Here is a 26,836-nt window from a genome sequence, read left to right on the forward strand (position 1 = left end):
GTAGCTATCATCACCTTGTTGGGAACCGATTACTAGCGCCACCACGAAGCTGTAGTGTAGTGCGCAGTAGCCTAGCCAGCCTAGCCGCCTTTGCCCCTTTTCTGTCTCGTCGTTACTTTGGGTGTCAGTCGGTGGCTCGGTAGTTTCTCATGCTATTCACGTGTGCGCAGATGTTCGGGTGGCGGAAGGGGGGGGGGGGGGGGGGGCGAATACAAAGGAGAAATACAAAAAATGCGAATTTTCACAGGACGAGTCGATTATGGCCACGAAAACTCCGTTTATTACTTCGCTCTATAAAGACCGATGCAACACTGGTGGGCCAGATACCCGCTCCAGTTTTTATTGAAAGTCCTTTACTGAGACATCAAGGCACTCTATTCACAGCTTCGCGCGGTGCCACAGACGGTGCAATTTATTAAGTGCGAATGCACTTCTTAAGCGACCCTGAATCACGCGTCCACCGCCGTCCGTCCGTCCGCACCACATACCCACTTAGGGCGATTGGCCAAGAAGAGTTCCTAATTTCTTTAGCACATACCCACTTAGGGCGATTGGCCAAGTAATCTGAATCACGCGTCCACCGCCGTCCGTCCGTCCGCACCACATACCCACTTAGGGCGATTGGCCAAGAAGTGTTCCTAATTTCTTTAGCACATACCCACTTAGGGCGATTGGCCAAGTAATCTGAATCACGCGTCCACCGCCGTCCGTCCGTCCGCACCACATACCCACTTAGGGCGATTGGCCAAGAAGTGTTCCTAATTTCTTTAGCACATACCCACTTAGGGCGATTGGCCAGGAATCGGGCGTGAGAAGGGCTAATGCACCCGCTTAAAGGAGTACTGACACGAAATTTCAAAGCTGAGATCCGCTCTAGCAATCAAGTACAACGACAACACAAATAGGTGTCTGTGAATAAATGCATCTTTCTTTCTTTGTAGTTGTGTGTGTGTGTGTGTGTGTGTGTGTGATCTCTCTTTCGCGAACATTACCGAACCGCGCAAATTCAACTCCTGCATTCGCACTTTCACATTCTTCCCCTCGGGGAAATGCGGGTAAATTTTGCTTTCGCTATAGCATGCAACGTTTAATTTACAAGTTTGAAGCGCAAATTAAACGGCCATGGCGACAAAATGCAACTGTGGTGCATTAAAAAGTCTGGTTTGTCCTGATAGCAATGACACCAGTTGTAACGAAAACTAAAAAAAAAAAGGTGTGGTTGATTCCACTGTCATAGAAATCGGTAAAACACGAAAGTGTCATGTGCAGCGAAATCTGCAGCTGAGCATGATTTCCAGGTCGGCGGCTGTCTTGTGGGTGTGCTTGGCGAGTGACGTCCTGCTGGCGGGTCGCTTCCGCAAAGGTGTGCTGGCGTCATTTCCGTGATGGATATGACGTCAGTGAAATATTGGTGTATCCCGGCATAAAATACATTCGTGTTAAAATATGAAACCCGTAAACGAACAACCCGAAATATAACGTGCTCTTTAGTACTAAAGGTTGCTTCCCGGCAAGAAGACCCTCTGTGCAGGTGTGCACCCTTTACAGGCCGTTTGCTTCGTTGTACTGGCGTCATTTCCGTGACAGGTATGACGTAAGTGAAATCTTCGTGAATCCCGGCATAAAACACTTTGGTGTTAATAATCAAGATATTAGGGAAAACAGATGAAGCAGTGGCGACTCCCCGCCACTTTTGAATGCTTTCTCTAGGACGTCACGGAATCTTGTGAGGACGTCACGGAATCTTGTTTGTACGATTCGCGGCTTCCCACCTAATCTACCACTAAGAGTCATGATTGGTTCTATAATTGGGTCAGTATAGTGGGCCGCACTAGGACAGTAGTGGGACTTACCTTTCAGTTTAGTAGCATCACTAAATTCGAACCGGCAGTTTTTAGTGGTGGCGTTTTTAGTGATGGCCTCTATTGCGGCCCTCCTGCGTGTTCATAATAGCGCACTGCAGCGGGAAAATTTCAATGTTTTATGTTTCTTACGTATTTCCTTTTAAATACATGTTTTGTGTCTGGGATAGAACTGGGTAAATCATGAAAGGGTAGTTTTTCAAACTGAAGGAAGCTGTCTTGTTTCATGACCCCTCTACGCATGAAATCTCTGCTCTCTGATGAACCCTGACTGGCTGAACGAAATAAAAAAAAAAAAGGTACGCGAAGAAGGCAGCGATTTCGCTCTCAAGTGAGACCGCGCACCAGCTCGGAACTACATCGTGCCCGTTTATAAATCAAACGTTTCAATTTTATTTCGGGAGGCCCGCGGAAGCTGGTCACGCCGTGAGGTGCGCACGGCGCCTATCGGGTGACGCTCGAAGACCTGCGACGCTGCGCCGGCGGCACATCTGGTTGCGAAAGCAGCGAATTCGCGGATCCTGCAGTCGCCACTGAGCCCTTTCGGCGCACCACCATGGCCGGCGGAGGACCCGGAAGCAGCACGGTCTGCAGCATGCCTTCCCGGGGAACGTCGGCAGCTGGCTGAGCCTCGGGACTAGCAGTCGCCTGCGAAAGAGCGGGCCAAGCAAGTGCACTTTAAGGAGGAAGCCTCCTTTAGAGATTATTTCGCGGAGAACACGACCGTTGCAGAACCTGGATCCTGCTACGCGCACACTCAACGGATATATTTATCTGATAAGCGGGTTCTGCGAGAACAGGTGAACCTCCGACAAGCACGTGGCGCCCATCACTCCTACAGAAACAATGCATGAATAAAGAAATCTATTATGCAGTATACTCTCCATAAACGAAACCTCAAGGGACCGGAAAAACTAGTTCCATTCAACAGGAGTTCCGTTTACTGAGAGATATGTGCAAGTTTGCAAATTTTGTGCGCGTAAACACTCTTAGGGGCATTTCATGGAACTTTAGGCACTGGAGGGTGAATGTACCTGATAGTTTTTCAGAATGCGAGGAAACTACACGACGTTTAGGCCCAGCATTCGCAAAGTTCACTTGGCAACAGTTGTCACTTTGACCTAACATATGCATCAGAGAGAGAGAGAGAGAGAGAGAGAGAGAGAGAGAGAGAGAGAGAGAGAGAGAGAGAGAGAGAGAGAGAGAGAGAGAGAGAGAGAGAGAGAGAGAGGGAGTAAAGGCCCTAAAAGAAGTAGGGCAGAAGAAAGGGGGAAAAGAAGAGGTTAAAAGAAAAAAGGAACACGAAGCTTTGCGTGGTGAGGTAAAAGTCCGCACGGTCTCACAGGTAAAGTTCTAAATTGTCTTTGCGACGCCGATTTCGCGTAAATAGTCAAATAAGGGAACCAACACTTTTCTCTGGGATGATGGAGAGAACCAGGGTCCAAGGAGACCTTTCAAAGATATAGATGCCTTGTTGAGGCGCTCAATCTTTCCTGCGAGGTGATTTCTTTCTTCGATGTATGCTGGACACTCTAGAAGGACGTGCTCTACTGTTTCGGCCAATCCACAATTATCGCAATAGGGATTTGCAGTTAGACCGAGGCGATGGCGGTAAGAGTTCGTAAGCGCTGCGTTGAGACGCAACCGGTGGTAAAGGGTTTCAAGCTTATGTGGAATCCGCTCTGGTAGCCTCATTCTGAATGCATCAAAGAGCCGCTTCGAAGTCATGAATGATGCCCTTTCATTTCTAACGTAAGCGCATGGTGTGCAGGCCTCAAACCTTGACTTCGTGAGTGTTTACGAGCCACTGAATACAAAAGACGGCAACGCGGTAATGAAGCACGTATAGCACCACAATGGCACGAACGAGGCCGCAGGAGCTAAGCCCTGTAACCTCGGCGACTTGAATCGAGACCGAATGACTACAACAAGAACTGCGATGTTGCATTCGTCGCGCTAACACCACTGACTACTAACGAGACGAGGCTTACGAGGCCAACGAGGCCAAAAAAAAAAAAAAAAGAACAAAAACTGAACAGCCTGAACCGGAAAAAGCTGATGCTATATTGGCCATGGGTTTGAAAAAAAGTTCAATTTTTGGTTCCGTTTACGCGGTGAGGCGGTTATCTGAATACAAAAACCAACCAACTTACATGCTACAGTTCCGTTTAAGCCGCGATTCTGTTTAAGCGATTTCCGTTTATCGAGATTTTACTGTACAAGGAAGACACTTTGGCCTGTTGACGATATAGGGGAAAAAGTTAGTGGTTAGGGGTCAATAAAAATCACGTTCCATTAATGACGTGAGCTTCCTTCACGAAGGAGGACCACATTCCAAGCAGCACATCGTTGGCGTCATGCTTCGGGTGTACAGTTAAACTTGGATATAACGAATTTGGCGAAAATTCGCAATGTTTCGTTGCATGCAGGGTTCGAGTAAAGGCTCGCGTGAATGAAGTAGAAAGGAAACCAAAATGCTAGACATCAGCGGAGGACTGTGAAGAAATGCGTGATTTCCGCCTGCGGCTTTCCCGCGAGCTTAGTCCCTACACGGCACTACAAAGAAGCAACGCCAACTTATCACTTTGCTTTTGACGCTTGTCGGTGCCCTAACTCGTTTCAGGGACCAAACTTATGCTGAAAGGGCGCCTTTTCGCGAACTTGATGCACTCTTCCTCACTCAAGATAGATACTGAACTGGGCGCGCACCCGAGCCGAGCTCCGTCGCCTCTGACATACGTGTGGTAGCGTGGTTTGAAGCGAGCGGCCAGCCGCTGTTGCAGCCGTGAAGAAGTCCAGAAGCCGTAGGCTAACGTAACTGTTTACTTCATAGCAAGAGGGGAGCCGAAGCCAAAGAACAATGCCCCAACGGGCGAGGTAACAGTACAGGACTCGAGCAGAGTGACAGCATTGATTCACTGCTCAAACAGGAATGAAACTGCAGCGCTTGGGCGGGGTCTATTTATACCCAAAGTGCTAACGGTCAAAACAGCGTTCCCTCTAATTGTGCACACGCTTTCCAGAGTTAGCAGTCGGTAGCAGCGGCGCACGCTGAATCCGAGAGAGGGGAGAGAGGAGGACTTCGCTGCGAACGCGGGGCCTCTGTGTCCTTGGGGCGCGTTGAAGCCTGCCCTGTCGGCAACCGCCGAAGTTTGAAAACGCGCTGATAGCGAGGCGTCTGACCCGGGCTTGTCGAGACGTGAAAACACGAGTAACCGACACGGGGTGGCTTGCTCGAAAGGTGCACGTAGTGGAGGCTTCGCCGCACAGCCGAGTTGTGTTGAAACAAAGCCCAACGGTGGGCTCATACATAACAGCGGCGACGTCCTTCTCTCTCGCCGGCGGAGATGGCATTAAAAATTGCGACCTTGTCTTGAAAATACAAAAAGTTTCGTTTTCTGGCAGCAGAAGTTATCACCGACGAACCGACACCGCGGATAGCAGTGGAGACGCGCGACTACTCAGCGACAAGCAGGCCTAGCACATAACCGACACTGCACTCACATGTGAAAACGCACAGTAGTTTGCGGTGCGGGCAAAATTTGTTAAATTAGTGCATTTATCCAGCCGATTATCAGAAAATTGCAAAAAGTAATGGCTCTTCAGCGTAGGGACTTTGTTACATCAAAGTTAACCGTTGCAACGCCTTCGCTACATAGATGTCCCAAAAACTTGGCTGTCAATGGGACTCCCAATGGAGAATTAAAAAGCTACGTTAAATCCGGGAATACGTTATAGAAGTTCGCCGCATCAAGGTTTAACTGTAGCGTGTTCTTCAGAGATGTGACGCCAGGGGTCTTGTGTCCTGTTCGAATCTCTTCGAGGACCCTACATGACCCCAGCAAGTATTACGACTCCCCAACGGTATTAAATGCTTTGGGACTGCCGAAACACCAAGCCATTTAGAGCACATCACATAAGTGGCTCACTACCGAAAACCCGTCGGAGGAGCAAAGAACTTCTTCACCATGAAGGCACCACGAACAAGCCAGAATGAGGAGACTCCTAGCCACCTCCTCTTCCCCTCCTCTTTGCAATCATAATAAAGTGTCTCCCTGTGTCTCTTTCGGACGAACCAGATGTGGGCAATCATGCAATGGTCCTTTACTCTGCCGTCGATCAGGCAACTTTGATTCATCGGGCGGTAGCAATCCCACTGGCAGTTGACTATGGAGGCGGCTGCTGCCTGTCCAACGCACAATTTCCGTGCCACACGCGTCCGGACCACAGGGTCGCACGGAGATATGTCGGGGGGATTGACCCAGATATCCCAGAAATGCGAAAAATGAAGCAGCGGCGTCTTAAATGGGACGGTCGTGTTAAGCCTAACCCGTTGGAATTCCTGTAGAGCAGTGGTTCTCAGCCATGAGTGTGCCGGGGAGCCCCTTGGTGCTTGCAAAAGGGATGGAGGAACCCATGATAAACGACGTCGATTCATGCTAAAATGTCAAACAATTTGCCCTTTCAGCCAAAGTCGCCCGCGTACTTATTGAATGCCCGCCTTTTGTGTGTGACTTTTATGCTGAAGAGTGTCATATTGTCAAGCAGTTTGCTCCTACAGAAGTCACCAAACCCATCAGCAGCCTTTTGTCCGTCCGGCGTTTCTGCACAGCTACTGTGTTGTGCGAAAAGCTAACCTTAAAACACGTGCTACGCGGAGACATTTAAGTGTACGAGCCATGCAGCAAAGCCACCTTCTTGCATACCAAGCAAGGTTAGGCGAAAAGGGAGAGAAGAATGGGGGAAGAATTTTGGTAAGGGATTCGCGGACCCTCAGTAGAGAACCCCTGCTGCAGAAAGGTGTGGAAATGGGCTAGTTGGTTCATAATCGTCACGAAAAAACAGCCAACAGAAAAAGAACCGAAGACAAGAGACACGCACGAGCGCTGACTAACAAATGAATGAATTTGATTGCGTGTAGGCAATATATGAAAATGCAGAAAGAACACAAAACGTATGAGCGAGCGGGCGCATGCTTCACTAAGCCCTCCGTAGACTTGTTAACCAAGGAGACAGTATTTCCGCGTTCTTAGCGTTTCTTCTTTTGTTGCGTAAGCTACACTGGCCGAGGTTGAGCAGTTTCGCGTGGACCTTGAAGGGCCGTGCTGCGCAAGCGCGAGGAGCATTGGATTGGATTGGATTGGATTTGGATTGGAAATCGTTTTAGCAGCAGTAGGCATGGTAACCAGCTAATCCTAGACAACCAGGAAACCTAAGAATAACCAGGTGAACCTTAGCTCACGCTTCGTATATCCTGGCATAGCCGAGCTAAGCCACTGCTAATATTTTGGGTTCTCTCTGCGTTTTCTTATAAAGCCTCCGCAAAAAATTTCATTCAGTTATTAGTCAGCGCGCGTGTGTGTCTCTTGTCTTCCGTTCCGCATCTGTGTGCTGTCTTTTCGCCAAGACTGCTGTGGAGTACACGACAACAGTTCGGCTGGCTCATGGACTGCCCGCATAAAGGGGACACGAGTCTTGGGCGTTGGTCACGAGCGTTTATCCTGTGCGAACATTGGCGAGATGCTGCCCCGAAGGTAATGCGTGCTCATATGAGATGGCCCGAGCAGAAACGACAGTGTTGCAAGGCTGCTCTTAATCGCCGCGGAAACCGAGAAGAAGCGTGGAGCCAGCGAGCAACAGTAACCTGTACAAAGAGTTCGTTGATTTGCGATTACATAATCACCTTATTACATAATCAGCGATTACATTATCAGCTATCAGGGGCACAAACTTGGAGGCTCACTAAGAGGGTTCAACTTAAATTCAAGACGACGGAGCGGGAAATGGAGTGGAAGATGATAGGTGTAACATTAAGGGACAAGAAGAGAGCAGAGTCGGTCTGGGAACAAACGCGTGTTAAGGACATATTAGTAGAAATTAAGAAGAAGGAATGGACGCGGGCAGGGCGTGTGATGCGAAGGCAAGATAGCCTTTGGTCCTTAAGGGCAACTGAGTGGATACCTAGAGAAGGCAAGCGTGGCAGGGGGCGACAGAAGGTTAGATGGGCAGATGAGATCAAAAAGCTTGCGAGGATAAATTGGTCGCAGGTGGCACAGGACCGGGGTAATTGGAGATTAATGGGATAGGCCTTTGTCCTGCAGTGAGCGTAGATAAGCTGGTGATGATGATGATGGTGATGATGATTCAGCTATTGAAATCCTCTATATAACCAGTATGTGCAGATATTATACACACTCCATCCACAGAAACATTCGCTTAAACTAATCATCAAATTCTCAACAAAACAGACGACAGCGACCATTCACAGCGTTATCCATCCTCAGTACCAAAGATATTCCCTCAGATTTCCTCGTTCCTCGCGCGAATTGAGGTTAAAAAATCTACTTGTTTTGGATCAATAAATAAGTATCCCATCTGGAGCAACCTTATTCCTTTCCGCTGGAACATAGGCGATAGGTAAGCTATTACTAAAAATCAGCGTTAATTCCTGATTTGAATGAGTTGGTAGGAGCATCGAATTTGCTGACTGACGATGAGCGGAGCTACACACGTTTATCTTGAATCGGTTGATGCATTGTTCCTTTGAAAGGAATGCATCGCGATTCCACTAGATGTTCACCTCACATGTGGAGAGGGATGCATGGCTTCTCCAACGTGGCACTGTTCATCCCATTCTTAGGGTCATGTTCGACTTAGTGAGGATCCCTGCCTCAAGTCGCTCTATGAGGGAATGTTCCAAGACAGTTTTTTTCTAATCACCAGCAGCGTGTTGTGTAGCGCGCGCTAGGTAGCTATACAAAAAGCCCTGGTCAAAACAGTCACCGATGCCGCCCCCAGTTTTCGGTCGCTGGACAAGGCGCCTGTCGGAACACTTGGTTGAATAGAGTCTCCCTCCCTCCCTCCCTCCCTCTCTTGCTCTGTTGAGAGAGAGAGAATCGTGACAACGACAGCGACGTTTATGCGTCGTTGACCTATACCTACATGTGCATTTTAGTTCGGATCTGGGAATAGTACTTCATTCGCTATGGTGAAACGAACTCGCTCTACGCTCATATGCTTCCGTCGTTTTTGCTTTCCTTTGGCAAGCAAAAAGAGCGACAATTTTCGGCCGTACCGTTGGCTACTTACCGCTACGGGGTACTTGTTGTACATAATCTTGAAGACCACACCGATGGCCAGCAGCATGAGGGAGATGACGAACAGGGCGATCAGGTAGAGCGTGAAGTCCTGCTTGCCGGCGACTGCGACACAAGAGGTTGGTACTCTGTGTACCGTCCAAAATCGCGTATGTTGGGCTGCACACTTCGCACGAGAGTCTCGCCAAAGGAATAAAAGGAGCTCCAACAAAAGCACTACACAGTTTATTCGTGGCGTTGCAACCCTAAGCTAACGTCAACAATAAACTCGGACATATATTATTTGTCGTTAACGCACCGAGAATTTTCCGAGCCAACTCCACTGGTGTCAAAGCGATGCTCATTTTTTGCTTAACAACTTATTGCGCACATATATCTCAAGTTCAACCAGGGAATGGTTAGTTTCACTAGATAAGGTGACAGAGTAGCGGCACTCTTTCCTCCTATTGTTCCGTGCTGCCGCCGTGATCATTGGTCAATTCGCATCACGTGACATTTGTTTACACTGCGACGGTTCATGGGCACCGCCATTTTGTTGTTTATGCGTTTTTTTCCGGTCAACTATGGTAGTCTCAGCTAATCCTCTCTGGTCTGCGACTGCGTGCGACTGGCTTCGTTCAGTACACGAAGCAAAGATAACGCGCTTCTCAGCATTTCAGCTGCCGAAGTGTGTAAAGATGCCGTGTTGCTGCGTATTCGGCGGTGTTTACAAATGATCTCGTCAGAGTTAGCGGTGAGGCCGCAGACGCGGCAATCTGGCAACAGTGATAAACCCCAAAATGGCCGCCGTTTCTCACTTGCTGGCCTCAGTGACGGTATTCTATCTTATCTAGTAACACTAGGAATGGTTAAAGAGCGCCGGGTACAGTACACCGCCCTGAGGGACGCCACGGGTCGCTTTGTACGAGGACGATCATAACCTGCTACCAACACATCAGTGTGCACGTTCAAGCGTGCTTAGTATTGGTACATAGGTACTGTGTTTTTTTACGTTGTTTAAATGGGTTTCTTACTCTGCCCGTCCGACACTACTACTACTGCTCACACAGCAGAATAAACTCACAGCAAAGGCGTTCATCACTGAAGTCCCCGCAGTTGTCTTTGCCGTCACATTTGAAGCCGCTCCAGATGCAGCGGTCGTTGGAGCAGCGGGTCATCCCTTTGCCGCACCCGCTAGCTTCTGCACGCGCCAGATTCAAATGCAATATATCGACTGTAACTACTTAGATAAGCCTTAAACGCACATAGGACAACACGGAGGCAAGAAGCGGCCCCCTCATTTTAACAACGAAGCACACGGTAAACCACAAATTAGCCTCCCCCATTACGCGGGTAATCCTCCTCTACAAGACCCATCTTCAAAAGCCGTGCGATAGAGCACTGGGCACACTCTACGTCGTACTTCGTGTACATCTGCAGGATAACTGAAGAATGTGTGTTTTCAAGGAGATTCGTTTCACTCCGGAACCCTCGGAGTGACTCAAAGTGTTGGCGTTATTAATTTTTAATTCTGTTTTATCTGCCCCTTTATGTACCGTGCAGGCACTTGTCTGCATTTCCCCACAAACGGAACAACAACATGGAGCACAATCAACAGTATACGCCTCTGCGCCCAATCCATTATTAATCAGTCGATGCCTATCAGGGGCGCCTTTATGTGGGCGAAATGAGGTGTCACTGATGGCCAAAGTGTAAATGATGGTGATTTCCCGCGTTCGAAGGAAGTTCGAACGTGGGAAGGAAAGGCCGGTGGGATTGTGTTTGCCATATGTGAAAGAGCGCCCCTTATATAAAGGCGACGACTGAAGAAACAGATGAGATATCTCGTCTGCTCTTTAGTCCTCGTCTTCTATCGCGCTGTTGTAAATACTCATACCAATTCGACCAGCGTCACCCTCCCTCAGTTGTTTTTGACAGGAAACGAGTCTGCACTGACTACGGCCCGTCAGGACGCTGGCACATCGCTGGGGAGGCAGGAGTATAGCGCTCACCGGGCTGCTGGAAGCCGGTGATGACGATCTCGAATCCTCCCAGCCTCTTCATCACCTCCCTGGCGGACACTGTCCAGCGCAGCGTCAGGGTCGAGCTCGCTTTCACCATACTTTTGGTGCCAGTGTAGTCCTTGCCGCACAGAAGGTCCGTCGTCTCCGTAGATGACACCAGCTGCAGCGGAAGCACCGTACGCCACATAAAAGAAATGCCCGCCTATCTGCTTGCTTTTCACTGCTAATGTCGCCGAAAGACGACAGTCTTCGACAGCATCTGCAACGTGACAGCCTGTCTTTTCTCCCCCTTCACATCCTCATGCTCTTTTCCTTCCCTCTCTCTCATTCATGATGAGTGAAATTGCAGTTCGCTCAAGGCATAGAGTTTCATACTAATATATACTAGAGGGAAATCTGGCGCCACTGTATAGTGGAGCAGCGCTTCAACGAGCGTTCCGTCGTGTACCGGGCAGGCACGTTCCACTTGTCCTTGGCATGGCTCATCAACAGAATGAAAAGTTGGGTCTGGCTGCAAAAAAAGCAACAGTATTACTGCAGAAGGTTCATCAAATTTGTTTTGTTATTAGAAAATTAAACCTCCAAAATGATTTATTTGTCAGTAATTATTTAGAAGCTACATTTACGATGAACAAGAAAAATTTTACCCTTTTTGGTTGATTTTGGCTTCGAGACAAAAAAGAAGCCGTATGGCTAGCTAAGCCAAGTAGGCGAGGAACGTCGCTAGCGGCAATGGCGCCGCCCACGGCGTTCCGCGACTGCAGCGACAGATTTCTCTGTAGTATATATTAGTATAAAACTCCATGGCTCAATGCCACCAACAACGATGATTGCGCCCGATGGAAGCCTACAGCCTGTATTGCTGCAAGTAGATCGAACTTGCGGTCAGATGTTGGACCCTAAAAAGGCAGGTATTCTTTCCGCTCGGCTGTTTCCTTCTGGTTTTGGTTCTTTAGCGAGCCGTCACTATTCCGCTCTGGTTTCTCTCGTAAACCAGCGTTTTTTATATTTCGCTTCCCGGGTGCACCGCCACGGTTATACTTTCCACAACTTAGCATCCACTCGCGAAAAGCGAAAGCCTTGTGGCCTACACGGGGCTGCCACCTGCCGTACCTTTACACAAGCTCTCCTTGCCTCCTCCAGTCGACTGATGGGCGAAATGACACCATTAAAAATCTAGCAAGTGGCTATAGCCACCCAGAGCATGATGTCGGCTTTAAAGAAATCATGCCCCCCCCCCCCCCCCCCCCCCCAAAGTTCAAGAAAGCTTCGAAGCGCAGATTGTAAGGTTAGCTCAAGCTGGATTCCCGCAATCAGTCGTGTCTTCCGCCGCGCAGGGAGTATTCAACAAGATAAGAACCGAAAATGCCAGCATTGACAATGAAAGGGAACGCAACAAAAAACGTGCAGTTGTGCCATATGTTCACAAGACTTCCCACAACCTTAAACGAGCCATGAAGAGAAAATACAACTTCGTTTAATTTGAAAGAACTAGGATTCAGTATATCACTCAGCTCCATTACAGCCACAAAAGATGTTTTTTAACGAAAAAAAAAGCAAGAAGTATTTAAAACTTTCAAATTTTGCTCCACAGTGACGTGTTATTAGCAAGAATGACGTCATACGCGCCAACAATAAAACACAATTTTCAGTGCGTTAACTGCACGTTAGCATTAAAGTGATGCGGTCAAATGGAACGAGAGGCCCCATTACAGACGTCCAGTCATGTGTCGTCGCGACAGGTCAGTTAGGCGGCCGCCAATCGCACAAACAAGGTTCCGTGACGTCATAGAAAAGTTGAGGAAAATTGGCTAGGGGGTCGCGACTGCTTCACACGTTTTCTTCAACATCTCCGTTATTTGTTCGAACATTGCGATGATATTGCTATCATTGTTATCGGGACTAAGCAGTCTTTCTAATAAACCCAACTTGTATGTTGTCTTCATGGCTCCTTTAAGAAGGTCATGAAAAGATATGGCGTGGGAGTGGCGCTTTCGGTTGCAGTTAAGCTTGCGGGGATATGTTCGCGCATTGAAAGGGGTAACAATAGGCGGTAAGGGTGCGAAACGAAGCACACCAATTCCTACGTTGATTGTTGCGTCGGAGTAGTGTATCAGATTCCCCTTTCATGCGGCAAAGTTTACGTCGGACAGACTGGCAGATGTGTAAACGTGAGATTGCGCGAGCACGAACTTTCAATTAAGAATCACGCAAGCGGACATCTCCCTAATAACTGCTTGACGTGCACGTGTAAACCAGATCTGTAAGCCACTCTTCAAGCAAGTTATTCGCGAGGCTTACCATATCAGAAGAAATGACACCAGTTTTGCCAAGGCTCCGAGAATGTTTCGTCCCGTGTTCGTGAGTTGTGCTAGCGCCGAGTCTGGAGTACTAGAGAAGCCATAAGTTGTCTGAAATCGAAGCTTTTGCTGCATGTCCCGCAATGTGAAAAAAGTCAGAAGGAAGCTATCACTCCCGCTTAAGTCTTGAAGGTAGCGAAGCTGTACGCAACCTTCACTACCATCACGACTGTTTAAGTCCACGATTGCAGCCTATTGGTTTCTTGTTCACTGTCGCAAGGACCTGTACTCCATCATTTATTTATTCATTTATTATTTATTTACTTATTTATTTATTACCCACAGCGCCACAAAGGCATTACAGCGGGGGGGGGGGGGGGGTGACCACTATCACTGCTGTCACTGCTAACACTGCTATCACTGTACTCCATCATTGTGTGAGCTTCCTTGATTTTTTTGAAGTTTTAATCATTGGACATCGCCATGAAGGGGCGTAAGCTATGACGCATTTTTCTTTCCCCGAGCATGTTTTGCCACTGTTACGGCAAAAGGTGGCGTCTTTCTCGTACTGAGCAAGTGTTGCCACGATTACGGCAAACGTTGGTTTTTTTTTTGGCCAATCTTGGCCAATTTCTCTAAGTGGGTATGCTCGTTTTGGCCAATCTTGGCTAGTCTCCCTTAGTAGGTATGCTCGGCATTTTTTGCCAGTCTTTTTAGGTAGGTGTGGTTGTCGGTATTTTCTTGGTATTTTTAATTGCGGACACGTAAAAAATAACAATTTTCTAAACAGCTTCACTGTTAAAACCAGCAACAGGATGACGATGCAAACGAAGCAATGTGGCTGCCTAAGGACCGGGATTAGACGAGGGTCGAAAGGTATTAGTGCAGTGATGTGATCAATTTCAGCATAATGAACGGATTAGGTTCCAGCAAAGATGAATGGGAGGAGTTATAGGGAGAACCCTTGGACCTGCAGTTGGCATCCAACGACTGATTTTGAGGGCGGGCAGCAATTAGCAAATCACACCAGACCTTGCCGTTGCGTTTTCAGTAAACGTTCTTCTGCATATCAGTGCGTTCCCGCTCATATCTAATGTCAGAACATCACTCAGTGTTGGCAATCTTGTGGATTTTCTTCCATGCCAGGCAACACGGCTATAATATATAACTATCCCAGTCGAAAAACACAACAGAAAAATACGACAGAATGATCCTGTGAGGGAATGGGACATCCTGTAGTCTGTAGTAAACCCTGTCCTGTAGTCTGTAGTAAATCCTGTCCTGTATTCTGTAGTAAATCCTGTTCTGTATTCTGTAGTAAATCCTGTCCTGTAGTCTGTAGTTAATCCTGTCCTGTAGTCTGTCGTAAATCCTGTCCTGTAGTAAATCCTGTTCTGTAGTCTGTAGTAAATCCTGTTCTGTAGTCTGTAGTAAATCCTGTCATGTCTGTTTTCGTAGTAAATCCTGTCATGTCTGTTTTCGTAGTAAATCCTGTCATGTCTCCAATTTCAACTAGTTTGGCATAAGAAATTTACTTCCCGTGATGTTTTTTTCTATTAATTACCTGAAGTATGCAGGATATGCATAACAATTTCAATAAAAATATGACCAACAAACATAAGCATTTGGGGTCATTCTTGCCTTTCCGGTACAAGCTTGAAATTGTTTTCAGTGAATAACTGATTTCAGAAAGCTGTACCAAAAGGCATTTAAGCAATGCAACTAGTGGTACATTCATGCATGCAATACAAAAGTTTGATGTTACGCAGACTGCACATGCCTGATCACAGTCCGAAAAAAAAAGCAGTTTGCGGTGCTTAACCATTTTATTTTCCTCTTTTTACAACACTGTTCCTGGGCACTACCGGGGCTTCACTTTTTGTCATGGAGAGGCTTTTACTTATGTTGCTGTTACACCAAACAAATAATTTTTATTTCATTGCCAAATATAAAAACAAAATGTGGCGCGTTATTTGTATGCTCCATGATCGTGCTGACTTGGAAACGGTCAGAACTATAATTTCTTTTAGTACAAAACAGCTTTCATCCGCACGTCATGCGAAACTGCGCCTGCTGCAAATTCACGGGAACCTGGACGCTGGTACACGCCGGACACGGAAACTCGTGGATCCAGCAGCCGCTGGAACGTAACGCTGGAACACGCCCGAGACCACGCCGTCTTTAGCGAATAGCGTGGCCGATGCTCGCGCTCTGCCTTTTTTTTTTTTAATAGCCGTGTAATTGCAAACCTGCGTAGCTGTTAACAAGAAATACAGAAGTTTCAGGGAAACCTCAGTAGCGCTACAAAATTTAGCCAGACTCATTTGGGCACTTTTCAGCTGATTTGGCCGTGCTTCGGAAGCAGGGCCAAATCGCGTCCCATCATCGCGTTCCGTCAATGACGCTCAACCTGTTCATAAAAGCAAATTTATTCTCCCCGATAGAAAAAAAATATTAAACGAGCATCGACAATAACCGTTCGAAAATTCGTTCCTTATATTAGTTAGGGCCATTAAAACACAAGTGAACAAATATTTCTTTTACACTGCAAAACGTGAGAGAACGTGAGAAAATTAAAATGGAAAGTCAATCTTTAGCTGGAATGCTTGCCTTTGTGAACCTTGTTCCGTTGCATTCGCACAGCAAGGCGTGGAAGGGTATCCTGTGGCGAAAAGCGCACGTCTCTGTGGTGCTGCACTATCTTGAAGAGTACGCACACACGATACCTGCCGAAGTCACGCAGGGATCGTTGCAAGTTCAGTCGATTGTCGAAGCACATCGCACGTATTCCAAATCACGCTGCCTGCGAGATTCGCCGCATTCACTCACATTAAAGTGCCAATTATCCCAAGCACCCCGGTTAGTCGTCGCTGGAGGAGTCCTCACATCGAGATGCTTGAAATCCGGACCACTGATCTTGCTTTTACCACAGCTTCCGAAGCTTCAAATGTTGCTGCTGACACTCCGCGGAGACATAAGATCACGTTTTTACAAAAAAGTTAAGCCTAACTTCAACTAGGCAAAGCGCCGATGTGAAATGTGAACGAGCCACTGGGCCACGCAGCCACCGCAAATTTTGACCGGGAGACGAAAAGCAGGAAGGAACAAAGCAGGAGGGAACAAAGGAAGGGTAAGGAGGGAACCGGCCGATCACGAGAAGTTGTTTCGCGACCCCTCCTGACCCCTCTCGATTCTTCGTATTGTGGTCTCCCCGTCCCGCGAGTTCTGTCGCGCCGCGACATGCCTTCAGTGGTGACGATGCTTCCCCGAACTTCTTCCAGAGGGCCGGGCTAGAGGGAAGGAGCGCGTTTTCTTTCTTTCTACATTTATTTTTTTAACACATCTCGGCAATGCAGCGAGTTCACTGGCGCCGTTTCTTTTTTTTTTTTTTTTCACACAGGTAGCGGCAACTGGTTCGCTGTTTTTAAAATCTTATTTTAACTATTTCGCTTGATTGGACACATGTTTCGCGTTAAAATAAACAAATTGCTCGCTAAAAAAACAAAACAACAGCACGCAGATTGAAACAATGGGGCTCTCAAAGACACCCAGAAATACATGTCAGAATGTGCACTGCAATTATTACACCACGTCTTCAAAAAGCACATCTTGCTTGTTTTTTATGCGTCCGTTTTGCCGAGGGGCTACCCTTGTTGCCTGATTCTTTTATCAAACATTGTCCACAGTACAATATAAGCAATTGCAATTCACTCGAAGAACCCGAGGAATTTCCAAAGTTCTCTATGTATCCATTTTTTTATTATGGGGCTACGCTTAGATGCTCCAACATTAGTGTGATTTGTGCTAAGTTGCGTTGTTAATTGCAAATTTGTAGCGAAGGTTTTTTCCTACACGGCCGGAATGCTAATGGCCGCAATGCAACAAACGTTCATTACAACGGACGCTTGCAATGCAATTGAACGAGATGACCGTCACTCGCACGCAGCATTGTTTCCGTGCAGCGCACGCTAAAAAAGTGGGATTTTGCTGCACCGCACGGGCCGCAAACACCAAGTTTCGGAGCATCTGCGTCGATCGCGGCGCTGGAATACAATCAGTCCACCCCTTAACCGGCGCGCGGCATTCCTGTGTCCAGCCAAGCAGCGGCACCATACCATCCCGTACTATCCCGTTCGTGCTATCCCCTTCGCATTGGCTAAAGCCCTGTCCCCAAAGGCAATGTCCCCATGTTATTCGATGCTCTCCAGCAACCTCCCCGCGTTGCTGTCGTTCAGCGCGGCGTTTTCCTGTGTATTCCGTTCTTTCCGGGCTATTCCATCGCTCTCCTAATGTTGAAAACGCGGGGTATTCCGACAGGGTAAGCAAGAAATTTTGTAGCAATACTGAACGGTCTGCCATGTGACACTTTCGCAATGGATCTAAACTTCTCTTTCACACTATAAAAATCTGCAGGGACTACAAAATGATCTGTCGCATGGCAGATAATAATGGTAATTACGGAATGCTGAATGTAGTGGCTGAAGGACAGTCTGTGGGCCAACAGAAGTTTGTGTAGTGCCTACAGGGTGTTGCACAAAAACTGTAGTACAACAGAAATGTCTCATGCGACAGAAATTTTGTAGTTCTATTACAAAGGTTTTTGTAGTGGGGACTGCAGAATGTCGGTCGCATGATAGATATGTCTGTTGTACTACATAAATTTATGTCGTACGACAGACATTCTGTCATCATTCTGCACAGATTCCTGTCTCACAACAGACCATCCTGCATTCCCAACAGAAATTCCTGTTGTGCGACAGAAATGCCTGTCGTACGGCAGATTTTCTGTAGTTGTACTACAGGAATTTCTGTCGCACGACAGGCCACCCTGTAGTCCCAACAGAAATTCCTGTCGTGCGACAGAAATGCCTGTCGTACGACAAATTTTCTGTAGTTGTACTACAGAACTTCCTGTCGCACGACAGACCATCCTGTAGTCCCAACAGAAATCCCTGTCGTGCGACAGAAATTTCTGTCGTGCGACAGAAATTTCTGTTGCGCGACAGAAATTCCTGTTGTGTTTTTCGACTGGGATGTTCTTTTTATTGCGTATTTATCCGAAAACGTTTTACCCCAAAAGACCATAGAGTTCCATACTAATATATACTAGAGGGAAATCTGTCGCTGCAGTCGCGGGCCTCCGTGAGCGGCGCCATTGACGCTAGCGACGTCCTTCGCCTATTTGTCTTTGCTAGCCATACGGCTTCTTTTTTGTCTCGGAGCCAAAGTCAACAAAGAAGGGTAACATTTTTTTCTTGTTCATCGTACATGAAGCTTCCAAATAATTACTGACAAATAAATCCTTTTGGAGGTCAAATTTTATACTAATTTCATGAACCTTCTGCAGTAATACTGTTGCTTTTTTTGCAGCCAGAGGCAACTTTTCAGTTTATTCGTGAGTCATGCTAATGACAAGTGGAACGTGCTTGCCCGGTACATGACGGACCGCTCGCTGAAGCGCGGCTCCCCTAGACAGTGGGGCCAGATATCTCTCTAGTATATGTTAGTATTAAACCCTATGCCAAAGACCTCCAGTCACTGCACCCACTTCCTAATTAGAACCGCCAGTTATTCCCTCGATTCCTCCTGTAGCGGCAGTTGCATTTTGGGGGAAAGAGAGACGTGCCTCGAGGTACATGAAGCACATGAAGGAGTCGGCGATGGTGTCGAAGAAGCGGAAGGAGAGGGTGAACTTGGCCGAGTTCTCCACCTGGAAGGGCAGATGGCAGACGCTGGAGCGCGGGGTCGAGTTGCGGCGGTGAGAGAAGAGCACCACGCCGGCTTGGTCGTTGTGCAGCGAAACGTGCACCGGCAGCGCCTTCTGGCCCGTGTTGCAGTAGTCGTTCATGTAAACTGCGAGTATGCGCGCAAGTTTCACTCCGAATCCATTGTTACACCACTCAGGGTATCGATGAATCCAAAGGTCTCCTCGATTTGGCCGCACGTTGTGCACTAGTTCACAAAAGTGTCGTGCAAGTGCAGCGCCAGTTCTTTCAGCGCGAGTGCAGCCGTACACTAGCGCTTTCCGTGCAGCGGCCGAATCGAGGGCAAAAGTGCACAAATGTCGTCTGCTGCGGCTCGTGTTTGCGCGCTCGCGTTGTTTTTTTCGAAATGGCGTCACCCTGCACTCACCTTGTGTTTCGTACACAAACGCACTATATATCTTATTGCACGTGACGTCCATTCTCGTCATAAACGGGAAACGCTGTCGTTTCTACTCCGCTTACTGACACAACTATCATGCTGGAGCCATCTGCTACGATGAGCACCAAAAAACGCGCCAAAGCACGCTGCACCTTGCACCAGACGAGAACTCGAACAGAAGCCAGTGCAGAAGTGTAGAAGAACTCGTGCAGCACAGCGTCAATTCGAGGTCCGAAGTGAAGGTGGCGCTAGCTGCACTGGAAAATAGAGTGCGAGAGTGCTGCACCGCATAAATTGGTGCAGAAAGTGTAGCCAAATCGAGGAGACCACAAGTTCACCACAACGATGGGACAAAGGAAGGCATTCACAATAGGCTCGAAGTCAAGGGTGTGATGGAAGCCCGTCTGGTGGGGATGCATTTTGACGAAGAAAGACAAGGACGCCGACCACAGGTTAGTTGAGTTTAATATGAAATTAACGTTTCGGCTTCCACACGGAAGCTTTGGTCACAATAAAATCTTGAAGGCAAACAATCGCCTTAAGTCTGTTTGACAACGCTGCGCAGGCAAGTTGCGTAGATTGGCGGCAGGTTTCCGGCGTTCCTATTCGGGATCATAGTTCGAATTAACCCTTCCGGATATCGACGCGTTCGAATTATCGGGAGTTTCCCCCCATTGAAATATACAGGGCTGTGCTGGGACCGGGGCACGAGTTCGAATTAACGGAGTTCGAATTAACCTAGTTCGATTCTATGGACCGTATTAATTAGCGTCCTTGTCGTCGATGCACTACATCTTCCCAATGGTCCGTTTAGGCGTCTGGGTAGTGCGGTAGGTGTGTGAAATAAATTGACGTCAAAGGCATACGACGACACGAGGCACGGAAACAGACAAGCATGTTGACAAGATCACGTGCACAGCACCGCACCGCTCCGCCGCACACTGATTCGGCGTCTACAGTATGCGCCGTAGAAGCGTATATATAGTGCGTAAATTCAAAAAGCACTGAACGCCCCGTCTAAGGCGCTAAGAGCCTTACTGGATCACGGGTTGGTTTTTCCCCCGCGGAGGTTGCACTTAAGTAACTACCCATGCCTTATTTGTTAAATGAGCCCCTTAATTTGAACCACCTGGAGTTCTATGACGTACCCAAGGCTTTCGGAGGATCCAGAACATCCAAACAGGCGGAATCTCTCAATTGCACTCGTATTTTGGTTCGCTTAAAATCCGACTGAACTGTGTGTTAAGCCAAGCTTTAAAGATGTTGAGTCGGACTTGTGCGGAACAATATTCGCCGGTGTGAGGACGTGGCAAATTTTTGTATAGATGTAATATTTAATCGTTGCACCCCACACGTTCCACCGGGTATGCGACGCTGCACCAGTGTCGTACACTGGATAGAAGCCTTATCACCTTTCTTCATCCTTGCGCTGCTGAGCACGAGGTCGCGGGTTCTATTCCCGGCCGCGGCGGCCGCTTTTCTGATGGAGGCGAAAAGCAAAAACGCCCGTGTGTACGAGATTTCGGCGCACGTTAAAGATCCCCAGGTGGTCAAAATTAATCCGGAGCCCTCCACTACGGCGCGCCTCATCGCCTGCGTTGCGTCGGCGCGTTAAACCCCCACAATCAATCAATCAACCTTTCTTCATCCGTCACTACGCAATACAGAGCCACTCTGCCCAATGGTTCTTTCCAGCCGCACTTACAAGATAGGCGATATAAATTAAGCCAGCGAAAGCCACCGAAAAGCCAATGTACAGCCTCCCAAATTTTTAATAACATAGCGGGAGCGACGACCGATCGGCATGTCAGCGCCTTATCATGGTGTTCACCGGCAAAACAGGCGAGGGTACGCGCACGCGCATAGAACTATCTGTTGTGGGAGCGTCGTTGCTCCGCTGTTCTCGCAGCAACACCCCCATGTTTTTCTTATCTTGCAAGGCCGTTTCGCTACCGCCAAAGGTAGCTAAGCAGCGTGGGGCACAAAGTCCTTCAGATGCAGTGGCAGGGGGTGTACCCCTCTCAAGGAAACAGCGTATAGCAGACGACACTCATACAGCAGATAGCCATATGCGCATGCGCGTACTCTCGCCTATTTCACTGCTGAGCACAGTGATAAGGCGCTGACATACCGGTCGGTCGTCGCTCCCGCTATATTATTAAAAATTTGGGAGGCTGTACACCTCGCTCACAGAATTTAAATGGGCCGTCCACCGAAGAAATAAATGCGGCCGAAAGATGAGGTACTTACACCTGCTTATCCGCAGACCTTAGCCGTAATTAAGGCTCACCGTGAATACTTATATACCTGGAAATAGCTGATACCTTTATTGTTCTAACCTGCAGGTTTAGTTCTCCGTACCATTCCTCTCATGTCAAATACTTGATACGGCAGTTGGAACGTAATGTGTGCCTTTCATATGGCCTGGAAATTACAGCCTTCAACGAAACAAGGTTGATCCGATCATATAGATGGTATTCGTTGAAAAGTTTAGCGGTCAATTTATTCGCTTGGCAACACTGGAAACGGCCACAGACATGGCCGATGCGCCACGGACATGGACAAGTACCGCCATCCCGCGGAGCCCGACGTAACGAGTGACGGCGCACTCACACGGTTGCATGGAGAAGAAGAGGGGTGCACATGTGCTTGATCTGGGGGCCGTGCGCACAACGTCGCCTAGCAACAGACGCTTGGCCACAGATATGGCGGCGCATTCGCATGGTTGCCTGCATGCATTCCACGCCATTGAATACCGGCCATACATTTCGCCTACGTTCGTTGCGCATCTGCGGCGAAGCAATCTCTCTTGATTATTATCCAATCGTCCCAACCGCTTCTGCACATTGACCGCTTAGCGGTAAATATTAGTGACTCTGGCTGGTCAGTGCGTGAAAGCGTTGGTTGAAATTAAGACAGACAGCTCTATTTCAAGAGGGCAGCCAAAATGGAACGGGTCTAAAACCATAGCCAGCATCCCGGCAATGGTCTAAATAGTGTTGGATCGTGGTGGCGATGGGAGAAGTCTTGGTTGATTTTCCCAACCTGCCAAACCGCTTCCACTCACTGACTAGTCAGAGTCACTGATAATTATTAATAGTGACTCTGGCTAGACAGTAAACGAGAGTGGTTCGGCCGGTTGGGTAAAATCAACTGATCACTTGCATACGCGGAACGACACCAGCGAGGATTTCCGCGTGGGATGGGAGCAGTCTGTCTTGATTTTTACCCGACCTGCCAAACCGCTTCCGCTGAATTACTAGCCAGATTCATTATTAATAATTATCAGTGACTCTGGCTAGTCAGTGAGCAGAAGCGGTTTGGCCGGCTGGGTAAAATCAAGGCTGCGTCTAATCTCACGGACGCCGTGAGAATTACCTCCGGGAAATTCTCACGGCAGTTTTCATAAACACTGGCTGGCCTAAAATTTGCTGAAAAATTTGCTGTTACAACATAAGTTAACATAACATAACCTCACCGAACCTAGCGTAACCTAACCGAGCGCGTCATAACCTACCCAAATCCAGCCCAACTGCAACAAACCTAATCTAACCCAGCCCTACGCCACAGAACACAAACAATATTAAACGCAATTAAACCCATTCTAGAAATTAGAAATTCTGTACGTCGACCTCTAGATATAGTAAATACCAGAGTAAAAAAACCTATTAATAAAATCACGATGACTGAAAAATTCTGAAAGGTAAAAAAAAAAAAAACATCGCAACGTCGGACCTTCTCCTTGAGCCTTCTTGTTTAAACCTGAGCCTTCGGTGAGTTGGTGAGTTGGTGAGCCTCCTCGCTTAAACCTGAGCCTTCTCGTTTAAAACTAAGTACCACACCACAACACTACAGGGGCAGCTGCGAACGCGCCTTGGCTTTTGAGGGAATATTTTCCAAAATCTCCGCGTAGCGTGCTTAGCCAATGAGAGAAGTCTGCCGTGAGAAATTTCCGACGGTAATTCTCACGGTTACCGGGATAATAACCCTACCTACAATCAAAACGGACTGCTCCCACCGCCGCCATGATGCAACACTATTTAGACCGTTGCCGGCACTCCTCGGTCGCAGTAGGGGCTCCCCTTGGACGACCACTCACAGGCCCGGTAGCTGCCATCCATGTCTGTCGTGATGGTTCTCCTGACCGGCGATCCGCGCTCCGGGATGTTCGACCCTCGTTCTTGGAGAAGCCGGCCGAAGCTGTTCCGGGGCCAGGCCACGGCCATCAGCGCGAGCACCCAGGTCAGGTAGACACCCATGGCAGTGCTGCGCACTTGCAACCAGGTCAACGTACGCCAGCGTATCACCGTCTTCCGCGGCTACGGCGGCGCGCTTGCAGGGTGGCGGGCTGGGGCTATCGCGTCGCTCCCGTTGGGGCCAGCAAAGAATGACGACGCTTCTGCGCCGCCGGCGGTCCTTCTTCTCGTCTTCTTCTTACGTCATCCTGATGATAATGATAATGATAAGCACGCCCTCACGTGCTTCTTATTCTTCGCCATTTGTAATGACACGTACCCACTGAGTGGGATTGGTCAAGGCTTGCGGTTTGTCTAATAATTTAAAAGTGTTCTTTAGAATTGGAATATAATGATAAAAAAACTACACACCTTAGGGGTGGGGCCAGATAAATGATTGGACGGATCCGCTAGCATATGAGTCTACCGGTAGCCGGGATGAATTCGTGAAGGAGGGAGTAAATTTCTTTGCAGCTAGCACCGAATGAAAGAACTGAAGTTTTTAGTTCAAGTCTAAGCCGCTCGAATGGGAGAGTAAGGTAACGTTTTCTTTGCTGTGTGAAACGTACCCGTAGGTCGTGCGCTTAATTCTCGGCTGCCTTTTCTTTTTTCTTCTTTAAATTAAGCTGATCTCCGCGAACTGCAAAATTAGAGCAGACTACGACGCGGTGATTAACTGGAGGAAGAAACCAGATTGACAAATAAAAAATTACACCATCTAGCTTCCCGTAGGGGAACCCTGAGTAGTATGCGAAGCAGCTATGGGGTCGATTCAAGTGCCCATTAGTTTTCAGTTCGTCGTTTCCGTGAGGTTGAGGTACGTCTCTACCGTTATATTTACCGTTTGGTTTCGATGGTAACTACCAAACTTTTCAATGACAGTCAAACCAGATTATAACGAACCCGGATAGAGCGAATTATGCTATATATCGAACAAAAAAAAATCAGTTACGAAAATACAAGCGAAACATATTCCTTATAACGAAGTTCACATCTGCTATATCGACCTCGGCGCGCCTAGAATTGCCGCCAAAATGCATGGTCTCGGAGCGGCTATTGAGATGTTGATTGGCTGCGATGGAGATGTTGAGCCTCCCATGGAGCGACTGGATTCCCTGCACTTTTTGTAACTGTTTCTGACGTGCCTGATTCACAATTACACCCTCCCAGTCAGCGAGTCCGGACCAAGATGGAAGCATCGGCGAACTGTGGGAAGAGCTCGCCAACGTTCCCGATGTTGTGCTGAAAGGAGCTCGTGCCCTTCGAGGATTGCCCGAAACGACGTTGCCGTCACTTTGAGAGCTTCGGACGCCGACACCATCGCCGATGTCATTCATGGCAGCTGGCACTGCTGGAAGCACCGAAGAGGCAGAGGATGTCGCGAGTGAAAGTCGTCCGATGCTTGATGAAGCGCTTTCGGCAGTCAATGTGCTCCACCAATATTGCTTCGATATTGAAAGACACGGGCTGCAACTGATGCAAATCATGTCTCATGTAGGGAATGTTGTGCTAGTTGGCGCCGCCAAAACGAAAGTGAAAACAAGAATTACCGCTTTTTGGAAAAGTAAGTAGTTACAGCGGAAAGTGGCTTTGTTGCTTGCAATAAATATAGTTTTGTGTACGGTAATGACATACTTTATTATATCCATTGCTGCATGCAGAGATGGCAGGAGGATGGGGGTGGGAGTAGGGGTCCCGCGCATTGTGAACTCGTAACAAAAAGCTCATTATAGGCGGGTTTGGCTATTTCGAACTATTGGATATATCGAACTAATCGTGGCGCATATTGCAGTTCGCTACAACCGGGTTTGACTGTACCGGAACTAGGAAACAGGAAATTGCATTGACCCCATGGCTGCTTTGCATACTACTCAGGGTTCCCCTACGGGAAGATGATGTAATTTTATTGGAGGGGGGGTTTTAGAGTGGAGAGGCAATAAAGAGAGAGAAAGAGATAGAGACACGTTGTACGTGGTATGAGTTCGTCTTTATTTAGGCATTATTATCATCATGTTAAACTTAGGTAACGTCGAGCTGGGGTTGGCCTTTCTCTTTGATTATGACCGTCTTATGGTTTGTGAAATGTAGAGTCAAGGGATGTTGTAGTGGATGAACCCTAAAGTTGCTGAAGATGAGGTCGATGCACGTTCCCTGGATGGTTGTGGGCTGCTTGTAATCACGGCCCGCCGAGACTCGCCGACGCACGCCGCCGCCGACGACGATGAAACGTCGAAGGCGCGTGAAGCGCGCTCGTCTCGTGCCGGCCGAGGAAGACACCGGCAACATTGTCGCTCCAGGAGCCCTTAAAGGGTAAGACACCACCGGGCATTAAGCAAGCCCAGCATGCGCAGTGGGGGTGAGGACGCCGCACGGTGGAGGGAGGGACATAGCCCCGACCACGAGATGCTTCGCATCTAAAAATCGCAGCGTCTGAAAGCACAGCATAAAAGCAGCATTGAAACAGAGTGTAAACAAGCGTGACGTCACAGCTATACGTCATTACGTATCTAAAAATCGCAGCGTCTGAAAGCACAACATTAAAGCAGCATTGAAACAGAGTGTAAACAAGCGTGACGTCACAGCTATACGTCATTACGTATCTAAAAATCGCAGCGTCTGAAAGCACAGCATAAAAGCAGCATTGAAACAGAGTGTAAACAAGCGTGACGTCACAGCTATACGTCATTACGTATCTAAAAATCGCAGCGTCTGAAAGCACAACATTAAAGCAGCATTGAAACAGAGTGTAAACAAGCGTGACGTCACAGCTATACGTCATTACGGCGGCACTCAAGCGGCGCGAGGCGTCTGCAGAAGGCTCTCTCTCCCCGACTTGAGTTAACAGCTGCGCTATATATGACTCGCGCTAAAATGCACAACGTAGACACAAATAAGGTGTTGCCAAACTCACTTCACTGTTCCTTTAAAACTGATATCCACATCAGTTCTGCTTGAGTTAATTTGTGTTAAAGTACTGACACGAAATTTTCGTGTTACTTTTTCTTCGCTGGTATGCATGCCTACCCGACCGCTAATCATACAATGACACAGTAGACGATCCAGCGCAGCGTAAACATTCATTTACAGTGTCGTTTATTCGCGTCAGTTTCCGTTAAACAAAACGAACGCCGAGCGGCCGCCATGACAGGAGGTATCACGTGACGTCACCATTCCTGCCGTACCGCTGCCGCTCTA

At 48.0% G+C, this 26,836-nt stretch overlaps 1 protein-coding gene across 1 annotated transcript; it reads right to left on the minus strand.

Annotated features, from left to right (window-relative positions):
• Positions 1-2,247: 2,247 nt before the first annotated feature.
• Positions 2,248-23,804, minus strand: LOC144143083 (uncharacterized). The gene is made up of 6 exons (XM_077674899.1): positions 23,506-23,804; positions 18,889-19,115; positions 10,951-11,122; positions 10,023-10,139; positions 8,952-9,064; positions 2,248-2,510 (listed from the first exon to the last, which is right to left on the minus strand). Exons 1-6 carry the CDS (start codon positions 23,663-23,665, stop codon positions 2,307-2,309), a joined length of 993 nt encoding a protein of 330 aa, XP_077531025.1. The 5' UTR covers positions 23,666-23,804; the 3' UTR covers positions 2,248-2,306.
• Positions 23,805-26,836: the final 3,032 nt, after the last annotated feature.

The sequence above is a fragment of the Haemaphysalis longicornis genome, unplaced genomic scaffold (assembly GCF_048455015.1).
Source record: "Haemaphysalis longicornis isolate Haplotype H1 unplaced genomic scaffold, Haemaphysalis longicornis Haplotype H1 scaffold_6, whole genome shotgun sequence".
In the NCBI taxonomy this organism is placed as follows: Eukaryota; Metazoa; Arthropoda; class Arachnida; order Ixodida; family Ixodidae; genus Haemaphysalis; species Haemaphysalis longicornis.

What these genes read in the sequence shown, in the direction of transcription:
- LOC144143083 (XM_077674899.1), bottom strand. Translation starts at nt 23,665, where the DNA reads ATGGGTGTCTACCTGACCTGGGTGCTCGCGCTGATGGCCGTGGCCTGG. An exon ending in TGTGCTTCATGTACCTCGAG is followed by an intron (nt 11,123 to 18,888) that starts GCACGTCTCTCT and finishes CTTCCGCTGCAG; the next exon opens with CTGGTGTCATCTACGGAGAC. An exon ending in ACAACAAGTACCCCGTAGCG is followed by an intron (nt 2,511 to 8,951) that starts GTAAGTAGCCAA and finishes GCTCTTTCGCAG; the next exon opens with GCGACTGCTAGTCCCGAGGC.